General features: G+C 42.7%; 1 protein-coding gene across 3 annotated transcripts in view; it reads left to right on the top strand.

The window, feature by feature from the left end:
• Positions 1-23,611, top strand: part of LOC124146266 (phosphatidylinositol 3-kinase regulatory subunit gamma-like) — a 30,909-nt gene extending 7,298 nt beyond the window's left edge. For 2 of the 3 annotated variants that reach the window (XM_048400081.1, XM_048400079.1), the window contains exons 3-10: positions 2,604-2,696; positions 6,009-6,192; positions 6,851-6,982; positions 9,647-9,765; positions 11,036-11,212; positions 14,045-14,251; positions 17,251-18,268; positions 18,364-23,611. In XM_048400081.1, coding sequence (XP_048256038.1) covers positions 2,604-2,696; positions 6,009-6,192; positions 6,851-6,982; positions 9,647-9,765; positions 11,036-11,212; positions 14,045-14,251; positions 17,251-17,452 — 1,114 coding nt within the window. In that variant the 3' untranslated portion in view covers positions 17,453-18,268; positions 18,364-23,611. Of the gene's footprint in view, positions 1-2,603; positions 2,697-6,008; positions 6,193-6,850; positions 6,983-9,646; positions 9,766-11,035; positions 11,213-14,044; positions 14,252-17,250; positions 18,269-18,344 lie in introns of all 3 variants that reach the window. The other variant, XM_048400080.1, reaches the window with a different exon arrangement.
• The last annotated feature ends 527 nt before the right edge of the window (positions 23,612-24,138 follow it).

Here is a 24,138-nt window from a genome sequence, read left to right as displayed (position 1 = left end):
TCTCACACAGTGGGGGCGACATCTCCAGGTAGGTGTCCTGTCTCACACAGTGGTACTGGGGCCACATCTCCAGGACGGTGTCATGTCTCACACAGTGGTACTGGGGCCACATCTCCAGGTAGGTGTCCTGTCTCACACAGTGGGGGCGACATCTCCAGGTAGGTGTCCTGTCTCACACAGTGGTACTGGGGCCACATCTCCAGGACGGTGTACTGTCTCACACAGTGGGGGCGACATCTCCAGGTAGGTGTCCTGTCTCACACAGTTGGGGCCACATCTCCAGGTAGGTGTCCTGTCTCACACAGTGGGGGCCACATCTCCAGGAAGGTGTCCTGTCTCACACAGTGGTACTGGGGCGACATCTCCAGGTAGGTGTCCTGTCTCACACAGTGGTACTGGGGCCACATCTCCAGGACGGTGTCATGTCTCACACAGTGGAGGTGACATCTCCAGGAAGGTGTCATGTCTCACACAGTGGTACTGGGGCCACATCTCCAGGACGGTGTCATGTCTCACACAGTGGAGGTGACATCTCCAGGTAGGTGTCCTGTCTCACACAGTGGAGGTGACATCTCCAGGTAGGTGTCCTGTCTCACACAGTGGTACTGGGGCGACATCTCCAGTTAGGTGTCCTGTCTCACACAGTGGAGGTGACATCTCCAGGACGGTGTCATGTCTCACACAGTGGTACTGGGGCCACATCTCCAGGTAGGTGTCCTGTCTCACACAGTGGAGGTGACATCTCCAGGTAGGTGTCCTGTCTCACACAGTGGAGGTGACATCTCCAGGTAGGTGTCCTGTCTAATACAGTGGTGGTGACATCTCCAGGACGGTGTCATGTCTCACACAGTGGTACTGGGGCCACATCTCCAGGAAGGTGTCCTGTCTCACACAGTGGAGGTGACATCTCCAGGTAGGTGTCCTGTCTCACACAGTGGAGGTGACATCTCCAGGTAGGTGTCCTGTCTAATACAGTGGTACTGGTGCGACATCTCCAGGTAGGTGTCCTGTCTCACACAGTGGAGGTGACATCTCCAGGTAGGTGTCCTGTCTCACACAGTGGTACTGGGGCGACATCTCCAGGAAGGTGTCCTGTCTCACACAGTGGAGGTGACATCTCCAGGTAGGTGTCCTGTCTCACACAGTGGAGGTGACATCTCCAGGACGGTGTCATGTCTCACACAGTGGTACTGGGGCCACATCTCCAGGTAGGTGTCCTGTCTCACACAGTGGTACTGGGGCGACATCTCCAGGTAGGTGTCCTGTCTCACACAGTGGAGGTGACATCTCCAGGACGGTGTCATGTCTCACACAGTGGTACTGGGGCCACATCTGCAGGTAGGTACACACAGTGGTACTGGGGCGACATCTCCAGGTAGGTGTCCTGTCTCAAACAGTGGTACTGGGGCCACATCTCCAGGAAGGTGTCCTGTCTCACACAGTGGAGGTGACATCTCCAGGTAGGTGTCCTGTCTCACACAGTGGAGGTCACATCTCCAGGTAGGTGTCATGTCTCACACAGTGGTACTGGGGCGACATCTCCAGGAAGGTGTCCTGTCTCAAACAGTGGAGGTGACATCTCCAGGTAGGTGTCCTGTCTCACACAGTGGTACTGGGGCGACATCTCCAGGAAGGTGTCCTGTCTCACACAGTGGAGGTGACATCTCCAGGTAGGTGTCCTGTCTCACACAGTGGTACTGGGGCGACATCTCCAGGTAGGTGTCCTGTCTCACACAGTGGAGGTGACATCTCCAGGAAGGTGTCCTGTCTCACACAGTGGAGGTGACATCTCCAGGTAGGTGTCATGTCTCACACAGTGGTACTGGGGCGACATCTCCAGGTAGGTGTCCTGTCTCACACAGTGGAGGTGACATCTCCAGGTAGGTGTCCTGTCTCACACAGTGGAGGTGACATCTCCAGGTAGGTGTCCTGTCTCACACAGTGGAGGTGACATCTCCAGGAAGGTGTCCTGTCTCTAACAGTGGTACTGGGGCGACATCTCCAGGTAGGTGTCCTGTCTCACACAGTGGAGGTGACATCTCCAGGAAGGTGTCCTGTCTCACACAGTGGAGGTGACATCTCCAGGTAGGTGTCATGTCTCACACAGTTGTACTGGGGTGACATCTCCAGGTAGGTGTCCTGTCTCACACAGTGGAGGTGACATCTCCAGGTAGGTGTCCTGTCTCACACAGTGGAGGTGACATCTCCAGGTAGGTGTCCTGTCTCACACAGTGGAGGTGACATCTCCAGGAAGGTGTCCTGTCTCACACAGTGGTACTGGGGCCACATCTCCAGGTAGGTACACACAGTGGTACTGGGGCCACATCTCCAGGTAGGTATCCTGTCTCACACAGTGGAGGTCACATCTCCAGGTAGGTGTCCTGTCTCACACAGTGGTACTGGGGCCACATCTCCTAGTAAAATATTGATTTAGTAAGCTTACATAGTCAACATGATACAGTTTAGTATGAGAGTGATTATTCTGGTGGACACAGCCATGTTAAAGCCAGCCTTCCTTCCATCACATCTCCTTGCTGTGAGTGTCACCACAACACCGGTGCCAACTTCAGGTCATGTATAATGCAGTGCATAATCATTTACAGGATCGAGGCTGGGGAGAAACTGTTTGACACCGCTGATGGCACTTTCCTAGTGAGAAACTCAACCACTCCTGGGGAATACACACTTGTCCTCAGGTTAGTACATGCTTGTCCTGAGCAATACACCCTTATCTTCTGTTCAGTACATCCCTGTCCTCTGTTCAGTACATCCCTGTCCTCTGTTCAGTACATCCCTGTCCTCTGTTAAGTACACTCTAGTCCTCTGATCAGCACACTCTAGTCCTCTGTTAAGTACACTCTAGTCCTCTGTTACGTACACTCTAGTCCTCTGTTAAGTACACTCTAGTCCACTGATCAGTACACTCTAGTCCTCTGTTAAGTACCCTATAGTCCTCTAATCAGTACACTCTAGTATTCTGTTACGTACACTCTAGTCCTCTGTTAAGTACACTCTAGTCCTCTAATCAGTACACTCTAGTCCTCTGATCAGTACACTCAAGTCCTCTCATCAGTACACACTAGTCCTCTAATCAGTACTCTCTAGTCCTCTGATCAGTACACTCAAGTCCTCTGATAAGTTTGCTCTTGTCCTCTGATCAGTATGCTCTTGTCCTCTGATGAGTACTCTCAAGTCCTCTAATCAGTACGCTCTAGTCCTCTAATCAGTACACTCTTGTCCTCTAATCAGTACACTCTAATCCTCTGATCAGTACACTCAAGGCCTCTGATCAGTATGCTCTTGTCCTCTGATCAGTATGATCTTGTCCTCTGATCAGTACTCTCAATTCCTCTAATGAGTACACTCTAGTCCTCTGATTAGTACTCTTAAGTCCTCTGATCAGTATGCTCTTGTCCTCTAATCAGTACACTCTAGTCCTCTAATCAGTACTCTCAAGTCCTCTGATCAGTATGCATTTGTCCTCTGATCAGTATGCTCTTGTCCTCTGACCAGTACACTCAAGTCCTCTGTTAAGTACACCCTAGTCCTCTAATCGGTTCACTCTAGTCCTCTGTTTAGTACACTCAAATCCTCATTTCAGGACCCTCTAATCCTCTCATCAGTACACTCTAGTCCTCTCATCGGTACACTCTAGTCCTCTGATCAGTATGCTCTTGTCCTCTGATCAGTATAGGACCGCCTCCGTGGTCTTGTGGTAGAGCGTCCGCCCGGAGAGCGGAAGGTCCAGGGTTCGATCCCGGGCCGCGTCATACAAAAAGACGTTAAAAGATTGTACTTGTTGTTACCCTGTCTGGTGCTCGGCATTAAGGGGCTAAAACAAGGACTGGTCGGCTCGGAGTCAGTATACTGTGTCTGAGTGGGGTATTCATGTTAAACTGCGGCATGGTATCTCAGTGAGCTAGCACTATAAATCGGCATCAGTCCGGACTAGTACAAGCAGCCACACACACACATACACGTGCATGCACGTCGCTATATAAGTGCAATAATCTTGGACGCGACGTTAAACCCAATTTCACCTCACATCACCTCTGATCTGTATACTCTAGTCCTCTGATCAGTACGCTCTAGTCCTCTGATCAGTACACTCTAGTCCTCTGATCAGTACTCTCAAGTCCTCTGATCAGTATGCTCTTGTCCTCTGATCAGTATGCTCTTGTCCTCTGATCAGTACTCTCAAGTCCTCTGATCGGTACACACTAGTCCTCTAATCAGTACTCTCTAGTCCTCTGATCAGTACACTCAAGTCCTCTGATAAGTTTGCTCTTGTCCTCTGATCAGTATGCTCTTGTCCTCTGATGAGTACTCTCAAGTCCTCTAATCAGTACGCTCTAGTCCTCTAATCAGTACACTCTTGTCCTCTAATCAGTACACTCTAATCCTCTGATCAGTACACTCAAGGCCTCTGATCAGTATGCTCTTGTCCTCTGATCAGTATGATCTTGTCCTCTGATCAGTACTCTCAATTCCTCTAATGAGTACACTCTAGTCCTCTGATTAGTACTCTTAAGTCCTCTGATCAGTATGCTCTTGTCCTCTAATCAGTACACTCTAGTCCTCTAATCAGTACTCTCAAGTCCTCTGATCAGTATGCATTTGTCCTCTGATCAGTATGCTCTTGTCCTCTGACCAGTACACTCAAGTCCTCTGTTAAGTACACCCTAGTCCTCTAATCGGTTCACTCTAGTCCTCTGTTTAGTACACTCAAATCCTCTTTTCAGTACACTCTAATCCTCTCATCAGTACACTCTAGTCCTCTCATCGGTACACTCTAGTCCTCTGATCAGTATGCTCTTGTCCTCTGATCAGTATAGGACCGCCTCCGTGGTCTTGTGGTAGAGCGTCCGCCCGGAGAGCGGAAGGTCCAGGGTTCGATCCCGGGCCGCGTCATACAAAAAGACGTTAAAAGATTGTACTTGTTGTTACCCTGTCTGGCGCTCGGCATTAAGGGGCTAAAACAAGGACTGGTCGGCTCGGAGTCAGTATACTGTGTCTGAGTGGGGTATTCATGTTAAACTGCGGCATGGTATCTCAGTGAGCTAGCACTATAAATCGGCATCAGTCCGGACTAGTACAAGCAGCCACACACACACATACACGTGCATGCACGTCGCTATATAAGTGCAATAATCTTGGACGCGACGTTAAACCCAATTTCACCTCACATCACCTCTGATCTGTATACTCTAGTCCTCTGATCAGTACGCTCTAGTCCTCTGATCAGTACACTCTAGTCCTCTGATCAGTACTCTCAAGTCCTCTGATCAGTATGCTCTTGTCCTCTGATCAGTATGCTCTTGTCCTCTGATCAGTACTCTCAAGTCCTCTGATCGGTACACTCTAGTCCTCTGATCAGTACTCTCAAGTCCTCTGATCAGTATGCTCTTGTCCTCTAATCAGTACTCTCAAGTCCTCTGATCAGTATGCTCTTGTCCTCTGATCAGTGTGCTCTTGTCCTCTGATCAGTACACTCTAGTCCTCTGCTAAGAACACTCTAGTCCTCTAATAAATACACTCTAGTCCTCTAATCAGAACACGCTAGTCCTTTAATCAGTACACTCTAGTCCTCTAATCAGAACACGCTAGTCCTTTAATCAGTACACTCTAGTCCTCTGATCAGTACTCTCAAGTCCTCTAATCAGTACACTCTAGTCCTCTAATCAGCACACTCTAGTCCTCTAATCAGTACTCACGTCCTCTGATCAATATGCTCTTGTCCTCTGATCAGTTTGCTCTAGTCCTCTGATCAGTACTCTCAAGTCCTCTGATCAGTACTCTCAAGTCCTCTGATCAGTTTGCTCTAGACATCTGATCAGTACTGTCAAGTCCTCTGATCAGTATGCTCTTGTCCTCTGATCAGTATGCTCTTGTCCTCTAATCAGTACTCTCAAGTCCTGTGATCAGTACTCTCAAGTCCTCTGATCAGTTTGCTCTTGTCCTCTGATCAGTACACTCTTCATTTGTGACATCTTGGATGCTCTCCACAGGAAAGATGGCACCAATAAATGTATCAAGATCCTCCGCCAGGACAACCTGTTTGGTTTCGCGGAGCCGTGCGAGTTCCCCTCCGTGGTGGAGCTGATAGATAAATACCAGACAACATCACTGAAGATTCACAACCGCAGCCTCGACATCAAACTACTGTATCCATTCACAAGGTTGGAGCATTCCGTGAGTATTTCTTTTCATGCCATATTATCAAAACAGCTGCCATTAAAAATTGTGTGCAAAATTTGTGTAATCAACAATGTGCTACCTTTAGTCTTTGAAATCGGTTTTGAACCTTCAAGAGCTTGATATATTTAAAAGTATTCAGAGGTTTGAAAATCATTGTTCGGCAGATAGTGTTTGCTATTCATGATAGTTCTATTGCTAGGAGTGATGACTGTATGTGTTCTGTGAGTCGTGGGTGTGAACTAGGGGTGAAACAATACAGCAAGGTCATGATACGATACATATGACCATATATAGGATATGATACGTTACGTATCATGATACTCATATTTACGTCAAATCACATGGAAACTTCTTGACTAGAAATATTTCAGAACAGGTTCAAAGGTAAAGCTAGCTGTAGACACATATTCGTAGTTGCTGGTTTTTTTTAGTGAACTTGAAACCCTAATTACGACACTTTTCATGATATTTGACTGACAAAAATGCTGGGTATCATTAAACAAGTAGTAAGTTCTTTAGTAAGTATACATCTTGTATCGATACAGAAAAAAGAGAATTGTGTATCTTATCGTCGCATGAAAACACACAACATACCGGTGTACTATGTATCGTTACACCCCTAGTGTGAACGCTGTGTTTATCGTGTTGTCAGTGGCTGACAGAGGAGGACGAGGGGGACAACCTGTACACCAAACTGTCCAAGCTGGTGGAAGTCAATAAGAAGTACCTGGAGAAACACAAGGCCTACAACAACCACCACGACAACTACGACTTTCTCAGTATGGTAGGTGGAGCCTAGATGTATATATAGCCTACAACAACCACCACGACAACCACCACGACAACTACGACTTTCTCAGTATGGTAGGTGGTGCCTAGATGTATATATAGCCTACAACAACCACCACGACAACTACGACTTTCTTAGCATGGTAGGTGCTGCCTAGATGTATATATAGCCTACAACAACCACCATGACAACTACGACTTTCTTAGCATGGTAGGTGGTGCCTAGATGGATATATAGCCTACAACAACCACCACGACAACTATGACTTTCTTAGCATGGTAGGTGATGCCTAGATGTATATATAGCCTACAATAACCACCATGACAACTACGACTTTCTTAGCATGGTAGGTGCTGCCTAGATGGATATATAGCCTACAACAACCACCACGACAACTATGACTTTCTTAGCATGGTAGGTGGTGCCTAGATGTATATATAGCCTACAACAACCACCATGACAACTATGACTTTCTTAGCATGGTAGGTGGTGCCTAGATGGATATATAGCCTACAACAACCACCATGACAACTACGACTTTCTTAGTATGGTAGGTGGTGCCTAGATGTATATATAGCCTACAACAACCACCATGACAACTACGACTTTCTTAGCATGGTAGGTGGTGCCTAGATGGATATATAGCCTACAACAACCACCACGACAACTATGACTTTCTTAGCATGGTAGGTGGTGCCTAGATGTATATATAGCCTACAACAACCACCACGACAACTATGACTTTCTTAGCATGGTATGTGATGCCTAGATGTATATATAGCCTACAACAACCACCACGACAACTATGACTTTCTTAGCATGGTATGTGATGCCTAGATGTATATATAGCCTACAACAACCACCACGACAACTATGACTTTCTTAGCATGGTAGGTGATGCCTAGATGTATATATAGCCTACAACAACCACAACAACAACTATGACTTTCTCAGTATGGTAGGTGGTGCTTAGATGTATATATAGCCTTCTACAACCACCACGACAACTACGACTATCCCAGTATGGTAGGTGGTGCCTAGATGTATATATAGCCTACAACAACCACCACGACAACTAAGACTATCCCAGTATGGTAGGTGGTGCTTAGATGTATATATAGCCTACAACAACCACCACGACAACTAAGACTATCCCAGTATGGTAGGTGGTGCTTAGATGTATATATAGCCTACAACAACCACCACGACAACTACGACTATCCCAGTATGGTAGGTGGTGCCTAGATGTATATATAGCCTTCTACAACCACCACGTCAACTACGACTATCTCAGTATGGTAGGTGGTGCCTAGATGTATATATAGCCTACAACAACCACCACGACAACTACGACTATCCCAGTATGGTAGGTGGTGCCTAGATGTATATATAGCCTACAACAACCACCACGACAACTAAGACTATCTCAGTATGGTAGGTGGTGCCTAGATGTATATATAGCCTACAACAACCACCACGACAACTAAGACTATCCCAGTATGGTAGGTGGTGCCTAGATGTATATATAGCCTTCTACAACCACCACGTCAACTACGACTATCTCAGTATGGTAGGTGGTGCCTAGATGTATATATAGCTTTCTACAACCACCACGTCAACTACGACTATCGCAGTATGGTAGGTGGTGCCTAGATGTATATATAGCCTTCTACAACCACCACGTCAACTACGACTATCGCAGTATGGTAGGTGGTGCCTAGATGTATATATAGCCTTCTACAACCACCACGTCAACTACGACTATCGCAGTATGGTAGGTGGTGCCTAGATGTATATATAGCCTTCTACAACCACCACGTCAACTACGACTATCGCAGTATGGTAGGTGGTGCCTAGATGTATATATAGCCTTCTACAACCACCACGTCAACTACGACTATCGCAGTATGGTAGGTGGTGCCTAGATGTATATATAGCCTTCTACAACCACCACGTCAACTACGACTATCGCAGTATGGTAGGTGGTGCCTAGATGTATATATAGCCTTCTACAACCACCACGTCAACTACGACTATCGCAGTATGGTAGGTGGTGCCTAGATGTATATATAGCCTTCTACAACCACCACGTCAACTACGACTATCGCAGTATGGTAGGTGGTGCCTAGATGTATATATAGCCTTCTACAACCACCACGTCAACTACGACTATCGCAGTATGGTAGGTGGTGCCTAGATGTATATATAGCCTTCTACAACCACCACGTCAACTACGACTATCGCAGTATGGTAGGTGGTGCCTAGATGTATATATAGCCTTCTACAACCACCACGTCAACTACGACTATCGCAGTATGGTAGGTGGTGCCTAGATGTATATATAGCCTTCTACAACCACCACGTCAACTACGACTATCGCAGTATGGTAGGTGGTGCCTAGATGTATATATAGCCTTCTACAACCACCACGTCAACTACGACTATCGCAGTATGGTAGGTGGTGCCTAGATGTATATATAGCCTTCTACAACCACCACGTCAACTACGACTATCGCAGTATGGTAGGTGGTGCCTAGATGTATATATAGCCTTCTACAACCACCACGTCAACTACGACTATCGCAGTATGGTAGGTGGTGCCTAGATGTATATATAGTCTACTACATCTGGTGACTGTTTTATTTATGGTGTCTCCAGGAGATCCAGCGCAGTTACATGTCCCTCGAAGCGATGGTCAAGATGAAGAGCATGATGGAGGATCAGCAGAAGACGTTGCTACAGCACCAAGGCCAGCTCAGTCAGCACGAGATTCCCATGTATGTCTGCTTATTGTTTAACTTTCTCGTATTAAGTATGATGTTTTGACTCTTATCACCTTATTAGATATCGATTCCATCTCTCTACCTTGGCACCTACATTAAGTCTTCAGTGTCACTACTCAAATATACTGTGCAGAAAAAGTAGGGGATAGTGGCAATCATCGAGACATATCTCCTGATCTATATGGTATTGGTTTATGGAAGTGATCATATCATATGATCATTTCTGTTGGGGAGCAGGCGATCAGATAGGTCGTTAAAGAGTTTGGGGGTCAAATTTGAAATTGTGGTCTGTCAGTGTACCGGGCTGTGTTCTGTCAGTGTACAGGGCTGTGGTCTGTCAGTGAACTGGGCTGTGTTCTGTCAGTGTACAGTGCTGTGTTCTGTCAGTGTACAGTGCTGTGTTCTGTCAGTGTACGGGGCTGTGTTCTGTCAGTGTACGGGGCTGTGTTCTGTCAGTGTACAGTGCTGTGTTCTGTCAGTGTACGGGGCTGTGTTCTGTCAGTGTACGGTGCTGTGTTCTGTCAGTGTACAGGGCTGTGTTCTGTCAGTGAACTGGGCTGTGTTCTGTCAGTGTACAGTGCTGTGTTCTGTCAGTGTACAGGGCTGTGTTCTGTCAGTGTACAGGGCTGTGTTCTGTCAGTGTACAGGGCTGTGTTCTGTCAGTGTACAGGGCTGTGGTCTGTCAGTGTACAGTGCTGTGTTCTGTCAGTGTACAGGGCTGTGTTCTGTCAGTGAACTGGGCTGTGTTCTGTCAGTGTACAGTGCTGTGTTCTGTCAGTGTACAGTGCTGTGTTCTGTCAGTGTACGGGGCTGTGTTCTGTCAGTGTACGGGGCTGTGTTCTGTCAGTGTACAGTGCTGTGTTCTGTCAGTGTACGGGGCTGTGTTCTGTCAGTGTACGGGGCTGTGTTCTGTCAGTGTACAGTGCTGTGTTCTGTCAGTGTACAGGGCTGTGTTCTGTCAGTGTACAGGGCTGTGGTCTGTCAGTGTACAGTGCTGTGTTCTGTCAGTGTACAGGGCTGTGTTCTGTCAGTGTACAGGGCTGTGTTCTGTCAGTGTACAGGGCTGTGTTCTGTCAGTGTACAGTGCTGTGTTCTGTCAGTGTACAGGGCTGTGTTCTGTCAGTGTACAGTGCTGTGTTCTGTCAGTGTACAGGGCGGTGTTCTGTCAGTGTACAGTGCTGTGTTCTGTCAGTGTACAGGGCTGTGTTCTGTCAGTGTACGGGGCTGTGTTCTGTCAGTGTACAGTGCTGTGTTCTGTGTTTAGGTTTGAGAGGAACATGAAGCTCCAAGAGAACCGCCTGGTGTCACTGAAAGAGAGCTACGACAAGCAGCGGCGGCTGGCAGAGCAGATGAACACCGACAACAACAGAGCTATCAATGACATGATCAACCTGAGGCCGGAAGTGAAGAGGCTCGGTAATCAGCGTGAAGAAATGAGGAGGTAGGGGCACGTGTTGGTAGTGAGTAGGAAGAAATGAGGGGGTAGGGGCACGTGTTGGTAGTGAGTAAGAAGAAATGAGGGGGTAGGGGCACGTGTTGGTAGTGAGTAGGAAGAAATAAGGAGGCAGGGGCACGTGTTGGTAGTGAGTAGGAAGAAGTGAGGAGGTAGGGGCATGTGTTGGTAGTGAGTAGGAAGAAGTGAGGAGGTAGGGGCACGTGTTGGTAGTCAGTAGGAAGAAGTGAGGAGGTAGGGGCACGTGTTGGTAGTGAGTAGGAAGAAATGAGGAGGTAAGGGCACGTGTTGGTAGTGAGTAGGAAGAAATGAGGAGGTAGGGGCACGTGTTGGTAGTGAGTAGGAAGAAATGAGGAGGTAGGGGCACGTGTTGGTAGTGAGTAGGAAGAAATGAGGAGGTAGGGGCATGTGTTGGTTGTCAGTAGGAAGAAGTGAGGAGGTAGGGGCACGTGTTGGTAGTCAGTAGGAAGAAGTGAGGGGGTAGGGGCACGTGTTGGTAGTGAGTAGGAAGAAATGAGGGGGTAGGGGCACGTGTTGGTAGTGAGTAGGAAGAAATGAGGAGGTAGGGGCACGTGTTGGTAGTGAGTAGGAAGAAATGAGGAGGTAGGGGCACGTGTTGGTAGTGAGTAGGAAGAAGTGAGGAGGTAGGGGCACGTGTTGGTAGTGAGTAGGAAGAAATGAGGAGGTAGGGGCACGTGTTGGTAGTGAGTAGGAAGAAATGAGGAGGTAGGGGCACGTGTTGGTAGTGAGTAGGAAGAAATGAGGGGGTAGGGGCACGTGTTGGTAGTGAGTAGGAAGAAATGAGGAGGTAGGGGCACGTGTTGGTAGTGAGTAGGAAGAAATGAGGAGGTAGGGGCACATGTTGGTAGTCAGTAGGAAGAAGTGAGGAGGTAGGGGCACGTGTTGGTAGTGGTAGGTCAAAGGGTGATACAAAGGGCCGATGTACCCCAAGGTTACTACCCTCACCAAGACTAATTCATGAAGTTGTGAACCGCCTTATAAACCAACATCTTCTAAAATTCATACACAATTATCAGCCACATGTATGTTGTTTCTGTTTTATTATAACTCCTCGTGGGTTTTCAAGTCATTGTTTGCATTATTTCAACTGAATCAAGATTTAGGTTTTGCTATTTTTCAATATGATGCGGACAGGCAACTTTGAAAATTGGCAGGCAAGACTAATGGGTCACCTGCCTCTTGTTGGGTTTTAAAATTATTCAAACACTGCCTATAGCCATGTTAGAAACTATCTGGTTTGATGAGAGGGTTGGAATCCCTGCACCACTTTGTGACAACTAACAATATACTTTCTATTAGAAATTTAGCTCCTCCACTGATGTTTGCTGTCATGTGAAAATTAGTCCCATACCCTTATCAGTCCTAATTTCCAATGAATTACCAAGACGCGGGTTCAAGTACCATCCTCCTCTTTGATATTGCAACACCTAATACTTCATCCGTCAATCCTGAATAACACACACCAACACCTCGGTACGCTGGCTGAGTTGAAATGGATCCTTGTTGTAATGTATCCTGTCTGAAACTAAATGCTAAACATGTCAACATGAGACCAAGTAGTCCTTTCATCTATCAACCCATTTGATCTCTGGGAGATAGGTTACAAGACTCAGAGATTCACATAAGCAATTAGATTTAAGAACCCAATAGTATTGCACCACTCTGTGTAATTACCCAGTGTATCCTTTACAACGTGTGTACCTGTAAACAAGACTCAGAGATTCACATAAGCAATTAGATTTAAGAACCCAATAGTATTGCAACACTCTGTGTAATTACCCAGTGTATCCTTTACAACGTGTGTACCTGTATAATTTTCATTCTTTATTTACAAGCATCATACATGAACTCTACTGCAGTGAATAATGCAGTCCCAGGTTAGAATAGGTCTTCAGCAACCCATGCTTGCTGTAAAAGGCGACTATGCTTGTCGTAAGAGGCGACTTACGGGATCGGGTGGTCAGACTCGCTGGCTTGGTTGATGCATGTCATCGTATCCCAATTGCGTGGATTGATGCTCATGATGTCAATCACTGGATAGTCTGGTCCAGACTCGATTATTTACAGACCGCCGTCATATAGCTGGAACATTGCTGAGTGCGACGTAAAACAACAAACAAACAAACAAACAAACAATGCAGTCCATCTGTCACGTTTCGTTTAAAGAGCAGAACTAAAAAAACATGCGAGACATCTTAACCAAACTTGGCACATAGATAGGTCTAGTGGTAACCTGGTTGTAATTAATTCAACATTATGTTCAATGCCATGACATCACCTCTGAAATATGTTAGTTAACTTAGATCTACACATCATTCAAGGTGAGGTGGGTGAGGTGAAATGGGGTTTAACGTCGCGTCCAAGATTATTGCACTTATATAGCGACGTGTCACATCATTCAAACAAAGTTCAGTCACAGTTTTCTCTTTCTTTCTTTTTTAATATTTTGAGACGAAGTTGCTACAAATATATATTTAATGTCAAGCAAAGCGAAATGTTATTTCATTGCTCTAAAAATAGACAAGGGGAAACCCTGATGGTTAGACAAGATGACTATGTTCGGAAAATATCGCTGATGTTTTGTTCAACAACAAAGATTTATAAGGTACCTAATTTACTGTCAGTCACATGAATTACCAGTCCAAGTCTAGTTTTTCCGGTAAATAACTGGTAATTACCGGAACACTGGAGACACTTGTTTACACGAATGCGTGTGCATGTTGCTATGTAAGTGCAATAGTCCTCAACCCCATTTCACCTCAGTACCATCTCAGTATTTGTTTGATGTATTTGTTTCAGGAATGTCCTGAACGAGGGGTTGAGTCAGGACTTCGTGGACGGGCTCCTTGAGGAGGAGAAGGGTGTGTCACTCTGCCATTACAACCAGGAGAGCTGGTACGTCAACTGTAACCGGCCCGAGGCAGAGGAGCTGCTCGCCAACAAATCCCATGGAACCTTTCTTGTACGCCCCAAATCCGACAATAACCAGCATGCACTCTCCGTCATGTAAGTCATCATCACTTCTACATCTTACTGAGCTTACTGAGATATCTTAAACATAGAAAACAAATTCGTATTAGCGATCGTGGTAAACATTAAAAACAAATCTACGTTAGCTATCATTGTAGACATGGGATACAAATCTATTAGCTATTGTTGTGGTAATCATGGTAAACACATCTGTATCAGGTATCGTTGTAAACATTGTAAACACATCTGTATCAGGTGTCGTTGTAAACATTGTAAACACATCTGTATCAGGTATCGTTGTAAACATTGTGAACACATCTGTATCAGGTGTCGTAAACATTGTAAACACATATGTATCAGGTATCGTTGTACACATATTAAACACATCTGTATCAGGTATCGTTGTAAACATTGTAAACACATCTGTATCAGGTATCGTTGTAAACATTGTAAACACATCTGTATCAGGTATCGTTGTAAACATTGTAAACACATCTGTATCAGGTGTCGTTGTCAACATTGTAAACACATCTGTATCAGGTGTCGTTGTCAACATTGTAAACACATCTGTATCAGGTGTCGTTGTAAACATTGTAAACACATCTGTATCAGGTATCGTTGTAAACATTGTAAACACATATGTATCAGGTGTCGTTGTAAACATTGTAAACACATCTGTATCAGGTATCGTTGTAAACATTGTAAACACATCTGTATCAGGTATCGTTGTAAACATTGTAAACACATATGTATCAGGTATCGTTGTAAACATTGTAAACACATATGTATCAGGTGTCGTTGTAAACATTGTAAACACATCTGTATCAGGTGTCGTTGTAAACATTGTAAACACATATGTATCAGGTATCGTTGTACACATATTAAACACATCTGTATCAGGTATCGTTGTAAACATTGTAAACACATCTGTATCAGGTGTCGTTGTAAACATTGTAAACACATCTGTATCAGGTATCGTTGTAAACATTGTAAACACATATGTATCAGGTGTCGTTGTAAACATTGTAAACACATATGTATCAGGTATCGTTGTACACATATTAAACACATCTGTATCAGGTATCGTTGTAAACATTGTAAACACATCTGTATCAGGTATCGTTGTAAACATTGTAAACACATATGTATCAGGTATCGTTGTACACATATTAAACACATCTGTATCAGGTATCGTTGTAAACATTGTAAACACATCTGTATCAGGTATCGTTGTAAACATTGTAAACACATGTATCAGGTATCGTTGTACACATATTAAACACATCTGTATCAGGTGTCGTTGTAAACATTGTAAACACATCTGTATCAGGTGTCGTTGTAAACATTGTAAACACATATGTATCAGGTGTCGTTGTAAACATTGTAAACACATCTGTATCAGGTATCGTTGTAAACATTGTAAACACATCTGTATCAGGTATCGTTGTAAACATTGTAAGAACATCTGTATCAGGTATCGTTGTAAACATTGTAAACAAATCTGTATCAGGTATTGAAACATTGTAAACAAATTTGTATCAGGTATCATGGCAAACATTGTAAACAAATCCATATTTTTTGGTGAACAAGTCATTGCCGTAGATATAGTATTAAACATGGTAAACATCATATACAGTCAAGTCTCGTTAATCCGACAAGCCTTAATCCGAAAATCGGCTTTATCCGACACTAATCATGGGAACTAATTTAATCAGTGCTATTTAGACCCGTGAATCCGATAGTCTTGCACTCTGACTCCGACACAGTTAATTTCCAACCAATTTTTGAAATTACCAAATTAATAAGTCTTGTTAATCCAACACAGTGATCAGCATACTCCGTGGTCATCTGCCCGCAAGAAACACAGACCTGTGTGTTGATAAGAGACGAGTCGGCTAGTAGCTGCATATTATAACGGCTGCAGAGATAAACTTGCTTAACACTAAACAATTAATGCTTTAAATAAACAAAACAGGATACATTACATGCTTAGATTACTTCAGTCTCATTAAAATCAGATACAAGTTCTGACTACCGCTGAGGACATCCTATTACAAGTCATTGCAGAACAACCTTTTGCGAACTTTGACTGACCAATGAACTGACTAACAGGAAGTTGAGATTAGCCACTAAGAAAGCAACCTTCTTGAGCTTTGCCGCACTAGTTTCAAACTGACGACTACCATTCCAGGCTATACTTTTTAAAGTATTTTGAATTAGTCATACAGCCCGTAACCATAGTTTCTGTTAAGCCATGTCAGATTAATGGGCATATATATAATAGATATTATGCAGTATAGATATAGAGAAATTGATTTATCATCCAACATCATTCTTCCAACTTTTTCAGTTTGTAGACAGTAATAAACAGTGTCTAATTGTAAAAGGTACTGCTAACATCTTCGGTAGCAGAACCATTAGTGATGTCATATGATGGTGACATCATGGTAACCAATGACGTCACAATGGTGTGCAAAGCATTGTGATGCAATTTCACTGTAGATATCGCTTGGTCTCACACAATTTATATCTCCTGTGGGAACCAGTTTTGGATGATAAATAGAGAATCTCACCCGAGTGTCTTTTGATATCAAATATATCAACGAGTGTTGATATATTTGATGTCAAAAGACACGAGGGTGAGATTTTATTTATCATCCAACATCATTCATTTCAACTTTTTCAATTTGTAGACAGTAATTAGCAGTGTCTTGAGTGAAAAAGTACTGCTAACAGCTTCAGTAGCAGGGCCATTAGTGATGTCATTTGATTGTGACGTCATGGTAACCAGTGATGTCACAATGGTCTGCAAAGCATTGTGATGCAATTTCACTGTAGATATCGCTTGATCTCACCCAAGTGATATCTCCTGTGGGAGCCAATAGTATTAACAAGGTAAATATATTTATGTCACAAAGTTTCAATATCAAATTGTGATAATTCATTAAGTCATTGGAGAGTCCTTATGATTAGTTATTGTGTCAGTATCAATGTAACATGTTTCAAATACATTTTTGAATTCTTTTGCTGTTCAGGTGTCGAGACCACGTCCAACATTGTATCATATTATACGTAAAGGGGCGTGGCTTTGGCTTCACTGAAGATCTCTGTCTGTTTGGAACCCTCAAGGAACTTGTCATCAAGTATCGTCGCATCTCGCTGGCCGAACACAACACTCACGCTGACGTGACGCTCATCTACCCACTACACTACTACCAGCCTGAACACACTCATTGATGGCCTAAGGTGGTGCCATGAAGTATGTAACATGTCTGCCTACTTGTAGAAAAGCTTGTTAGAAAAATCTTCAAGTATGATGTAGGAAAAACAGTATTCGTCTTAAGCTTTAGTGTGGTTCTGCACAAGGAAATGTCACCAGTCCTTCGTGAAGCCAAATGAGTTAGTGCTAACATAATGCTAACATAGTGCTAACAAAGCATCTTCCTGAGGCAAGGGAGTTAACTGACGATAATAGTCCAGTTTCCACCCTTGCCAAACTTGGCTGGAATTCCGGAGTTATGTTTTGGCTGGACTAAAGAATCTATGCATAGTCCAATTAAATTTGCGTAACAAAGTAGACATTCGGTTTGTAAACCAAATGGATTTCAATGTGGATTTCGTCTGCTAGGCGTCGACTGATATTTTTCAAATCTTTTCTTGTTTTTAATCAAGGTAATCACTCCCCGTTTTATTTCAACATAGATCTTAATTATTGATCAGATCGTCTTGACTGGGTGCCGCCATTTTGTTAAAGCAAATGTGATTTGAGAGGTGGATTCTGATTGGTCAGTAGGAGGGACATAGAAGGGACATAACTCAAAATAGCCACCGGTGGCTACGATCAAGCCTGGAAATTCCGGCCTAGTTCAGGAAGGATGGAAACTGGACTTTTATAGTCAGTTAACTCCCTTGCCTCGGGAAGATGCTAACATTGAGGCCAGACAAGGCGTAGCAGCTCGTACACTGATTAGGGCTTCCCTTTGTTGCGGAATATGAAAATCTTAGTTTAAGATGTAGTAAACAAATAAGCCTAGGTTCCATGTTGGCCCTCAGGTACACTGATTAGGGCTTCCCTTTGTTGAGGAATATGAAAATCTTAGTTTAAGATGTAGTAAACAAATAAGCCTAGGTTCCATGTTGGCCCTCAGGTGATACTCAAATAATGTTTGTCACGATCTTGTTCATGTGGGAATAAATCGTTTGCTATGTCGTTGTCTCTTGGTACATAGTAGTCAATGCTTTTAGAGTATAATATTTTTCTATAATCATTTTTTGAATAATGGACTTCTGTATAATTCGAAACCATATTCTGCATAATACATTTTATAATGTCATTGTTTAATCAAGATGTCCTGCCAAGTGGAGCGTTAGTGAAAAGGACAGCCAGACTTGTTCAATGGATAGACATCCATTGTTAGTTTGTGATGTATCTAGCCTAATCTAGGTATCAGGTTTATATAACCTCTTTCTTTACAATGTATTGCAAATCCAATATGAATACACCTGAGGCAGTGACATAAATGTTTATTTCTTAAGATTTGCAAATTCTTCACGGTCTTATTACCATATTGAACTCATGTACCAGTACAGCCAAGGCATACAGAGTTATCTCCCTTGGAATGTGTACTGCGCGTAATTGATTTCTTGACATGAAATCAGTTGTGAGTTTGAGCTACAATCTATTCAGTAGCTGAGCTACAATGTATTCAGTGGCAGAGTTATTGTAGATAAGGTTATATTGTACAATCTGTCCGTCTCAACATGCTACAGGGTTGTTTGTTTTGATCAGCTGTGTGAACTGATTCGAATAGTACATTGTACATATTTGATATCCTGGTAGAAAGTGCTTTGTTTGATACTCATTAAATTGTCACAATACAAAAAATGTCTGCCATAACTGGAGACATTTGTGTATACATGTATACAAAAGTATTTTGAAAATTATATCACCGAGTATTGTGAGACAGATTTTACATCCAAGCAATATATTTATTGCCGCCGTTGAGAGTAACTTATATGAAGTATTTTAGATGCTGATGCTGTGAAGGGGATATTCTTCTCACAAGTATTTGACCATGTTGACGTATGATATTTTTTTATTAAAGACATAATATTATTAGGTGTTTATCCGGTTTACGGTAAGACTTATTCCAATGAAAAATCTAAACTGGTAATATCAAATAAATAAAGTTTCGTCTGTCTCAGCTAACGTGAACCGGGGATGAGAAACCAATGACGGTGAAAGTCGTAGAGGAGACATGTTGTACTCACTGTGTATCATGAGATGGGATGTATCGTGTAAAGGTCATCACTTTCTCTGAGTTTATGTTTCTGAATGGAGTGTATCAAGCACGACCATGTTAAGCACGAAAGTTCGGAGCTCTACCAGCGTTATAAAATTCCTGAAGCAGTTGCAGTTCCAATCATAAAGTTTTATGCCACAAATCAACATATGGGCTCTGCAGTAAGTACATCGAACGACGTTACTTTATGTCAGATTTTAAAAGACATATTTTTTCCCTGAGTCAAGATTACTGTTATTATATTTTCAAACTGAAATTAATATATATATATATATATAAACAGGTCTGAAATGCTCCAATTGAATTCCATGACAGGTTTGGAGATTGACTCTGGAAAAGCTTAAAAGACCTAGAAACAAGAGGTCCTCTGACTAATTGCATTTTCTAAAAATTTCGTAAGCGGGTAAGAATTTGGAAGCTTTGATCAGACAAATTGTTGCTCTTGCCAATATGCAAAGGTGCAGAATACAGCAGTACCAACGTTGTCATGGTTGATGTGAGGTTAAACTGTGCTAAGAACACTAAAGTGGATGTATAATACATACCATGAGAATTCAGAATCTTATTGTGGAAATATCTGTTAAATTTAAAGCTAGTTGTTCTAATGCCAACAGCAAACATTAAACAACAAACAGTAATGCAACATCGTAGTTGATTGACATGTTGAACATCGTAGATGACTGACATTATTATGTTGAACAACGAAGATGACTGACATTATTATGTTGAACATCGTAGATGACTGACATTATTATGTTGAACATCGTAGATGGCTGACATTATTATGTTGAACACCGTAGATGACTGACATTATTATGTTGAACATTGTAGATGACTGACATTATTATGTTGAACATCACAGTTGACTGACATTAAGATGTTGAACACCGTAGTTGACTGACATGTTGAACATCGTAGTTGACTGACATTATTATGTTGAACATCGTAGATGACTGACATTATTATGTTGAACATCACAGTTGACTGACATTATGATGTTGAACACCGTAGTTGACTGACATGTTGAACATCGTAGTTGACTGATTTTATTGTGCGAACAAATGGGCCACTTGCAATCTTACAGAACCTAATGTGATCCTTCTATGACACCATGTCAAGTGGTGCGTTGTTATATGATTGACTGAGTCTATATTCTCATGTTTTGTATATTTTCAATGTTTTGAATGAAACAAATTAGTATCACTACATTCCATTGATGAGGGTTGTAAGCCAAACCTGCAGCCACCTCCCTCCCCCAATCATAAAATAAAATAGGTGTGGTTCCTATATCAGTTCATCCAAAAGTAGAAAACTAATCTAAGTCCTTTTATTTGGGTTGTTTAAAGTTTGGTTTTCTTTCAAAAACTGTAACTTGCAGTCCGTCATTAGAAGCCTGATTGCACATGGAGATCGTGACTGGCTTGTCAGTTGTGGAACTGATGTTAACCATACGAACAAAACCGTGATGCATCAAAACCGGGATCCAATTAGGGTTGGATGAAAAACTGGAAACACACATTTTCTTTTTGCCTGATATATGGCTGCCATCCTTTGTTTTATAATGATGCGTAGTCTTAAGTCCAGTGTAGATTGAGGGCTAGACTGTAAAGTGTATTTTGGGCAAAAAGGTCTAGTAGAGTTCGGCTTGGGACTGGTTGATTCCCAGTGCACTGCTTATGAATATCAATATGTATGGTTTCATTGTCTGTGTTAGTTACCACACAGAAACTATCTAGTACTGATCAAGTTTAAATAATCATATGAGTCATGTGTCAAAATAGCATTGTCAGTCAGTACAGAGTGATTAGAAAAGTGAAAAAAGAAACCTTTATTATTAAGATACAGTATTTCCTGCACTACTTACAGCTCAAGAGTGTATTTGTCTGGGTGTGAAACATTTGCTAGACTTTGTTACCAGGGTCTGAAAGTGCCAAATCTGTAAACTTGTGATTGAAAAGTGACATGCAGAGCTGCAAATAAGCGTATTTGCGTAAAATACCCCCTCAAATATTGAAAAACCCAATTACTTTTAATTAACTTGTGTACAGAAACGCATGCATTAAATGAAAAATTCAAATGAATAAAAACAGCATGTGTAAATACCCAATGAAGCTTTTTCAGCATGCGTACAAAGGAGCTAATTTCCAAAACAAAATTATGAGCTAATTTACTTTCTGGGTTAAGCCTAGATGTTTAGAACATGTTTAGTATACATCTAAAACATGATTTCATTTTTTAAAAATCTTAAAATGTTCCCTAATTTTGGAAAAAAACAAAACAATGGAGTGATGAATAGATGAGTGAAATATTGGTAATGAAAAATGTAATAGCCCAATTAAAATAGAAACCCTAGGGTAAAAACTCAATTGCTCAAAAATTTATCTGGAGCTCTGGAGATGGTGTTTTAAATATATATATGATATTAATAAGTGATATGTCAGATGTAAGGAGTGCTGTTAATGAAGTGATGGCTGATCTGACAGTAATCTCAGACAAATCCCTCGAGGAAATAAGGAATGTGTCGACACAACTCACTTGTGTTTGTCTTGATGCCTATTGTCATGTCAGCCATTATGATATGTGGCTCTGTAGGTTCATGAATTCTGGACCAATCACTAGGCTCAGTACTCCTACATTATTGCATAATGCCAGTAATGTAATGATATATAATTCAGGGCACCGTTCCACAAAGCGATCTTAGTGCTACGACTATCATGACCCAGTGTTAAAGTATGGGAGTTACGATCACCTTAGCACTAAGATGTCTTTGTGGAACAGGGCCCAGGACTACAGTGTCGATGTCGTGGATACTTTCTGTCATCTATGAGGCTAGCCTCTGATCTACAGTGTTTTACTGCTTAATTTCCTTGCTATATGGTTGACAAGTCATTCAAATGTTTTGTCCGTGATGTGGAGATACAATTACACTGTGACACTGAAAAAACAGCCTTTTTCTCTTGGTATCCCAGAAGTTATTCCTGATACAGTTAAAGATAGTATTTACACTAACTGTGTGACATCTTTCAATACTTTCTCACGTGAATTCGCTGTGAATAGCTGCAAAAATGCTGACTTGGCGTAAAGCCATGTTCACCCCCCATAGCAAAATGACTACAGTGAGTGAGTATGGTTTTGCGCCGCCTTTAGCAATATTCCAGCAATATCATGGCAGGGGACACGAGGGTGGGATTCACACATTATACCCAGGTGGGAATTGAACTGGATCTTCGGTGTGACGAGTGAACACTTTAACCATTGCGCTACCCCACCGCACCAAAACCTGACTAGACAGTTGAGATTTAGTGAGCTCCTAGGGTGGACATGTGTGGCGGAGGACACTCTGTGTGTAGTAACCATGGTAACCATATTAACTCTGCGGACAAAATTTGATTTATTATGTAACATACAATACCTAATATTGAGGGGAAAAAAATCCATTGTTCCAAATCTATATGTTAAAGATAAGATTGAACCTGACTACAATGAAGGTTTGATGACTGGCTTCTATTCAACTTCCCTGGTCACTGACCTGCTTCTGGGTTGGTTCAAAACTTGTGTCTCCCTTGTGGCTTTTTTTGTTGTCTATTTCATAGCCGAGGAACTTCAAGTGTCTGTCTGTCCATTTGTCCGTCCAACTGTAGTCAACGAATGGCTTGAAATTGCCTGTGACACTTTGATCATGTCCAGTTCAACCATTTAGTGTTGCCTGTGCCTCCGTGGCGTTTACACCTTTAGTGCTGCTATTTGTAGTCAGTGTGCTTTCACAGTAGTCTAGATACCTTACTTTTAGATTTAGTCAGCATTGTTTGAATATACAGTTTTATTCCAAATATTTAATAAATAATTTTCCATCTATATTTTGTAGTGATGTACAAGTAATGTTTACATTTTCTGTTCTTGCTTGGATGTTGCACGTGCTTATGGTGTTATTGTTGTCACTAGAGGTGCTCCCACTTGAATCACAGCAGTGTTCGCTTCTAGAGGAATAGTCAGGCTTGATGATATGGATGATATGTGAGAGAAGATCTGTAATTTGGAAATTGTGTTGAAATAAAGTCACTAATTTTATTTATAAAGTTACTATTAAAGTTTATTCATGGTGTTTGTTGTATGTGAAAATGAGGACCTTGACACTGAAATGACAATGCTGTATGTGTGGTTATTGTGCTTGCCGACATCGCTGCCTTCAGTGAAGGTCTGCAGACTCTTAGAGTGAGTGAGTGAGTTTGGTTTAAGGCTGCTTTAAACAGTATTTCAGTTATATCACCCCGTGTCAGCTTAATGTGGGAGGTCTGCCTGGGAGGTCTTACACGTTTGCCACTTTGGTGAGAGCCATGAGCACCAGTATGGTGCTGACTTCCCTGAAGATCCGGGTAGAGAATAGGTCTTCAGCAACCCATGCTTGCTGTAGAAGGTGACTAATGGGATCGGGTTGTCAGGCTCGCTGACTTGGTTGATGCATGTCATTGTATCCCAACATACCCGTGAAGATTCCGGGGTGGAATAGGTCTTCTGCAACCCATGCCCGTAAAAGGTGACTATGCTTGTCGTAACAGGCGACTAACGGGATCGGGTGGTCAGGTTCGCTGACTTGGTTGATGCATGTCATCGATCCCAATT

This window comes from Haliotis rufescens, unplaced genomic scaffold (genome assembly GCF_023055435.1).
Source record: "Haliotis rufescens isolate VD_foot unplaced genomic scaffold, xgHalRufe1.0.p SCAF_2, whole genome shotgun sequence".
In the NCBI taxonomy this organism is placed as follows: domain Eukaryota; kingdom Metazoa; phylum Mollusca; class Gastropoda; order Lepetellida; family Haliotidae; genus Haliotis; species Haliotis rufescens.
Note: the sequence above shows the minus strand (reverse complement) of the source record. Positions and strands in the feature narration are given on the sequence as shown.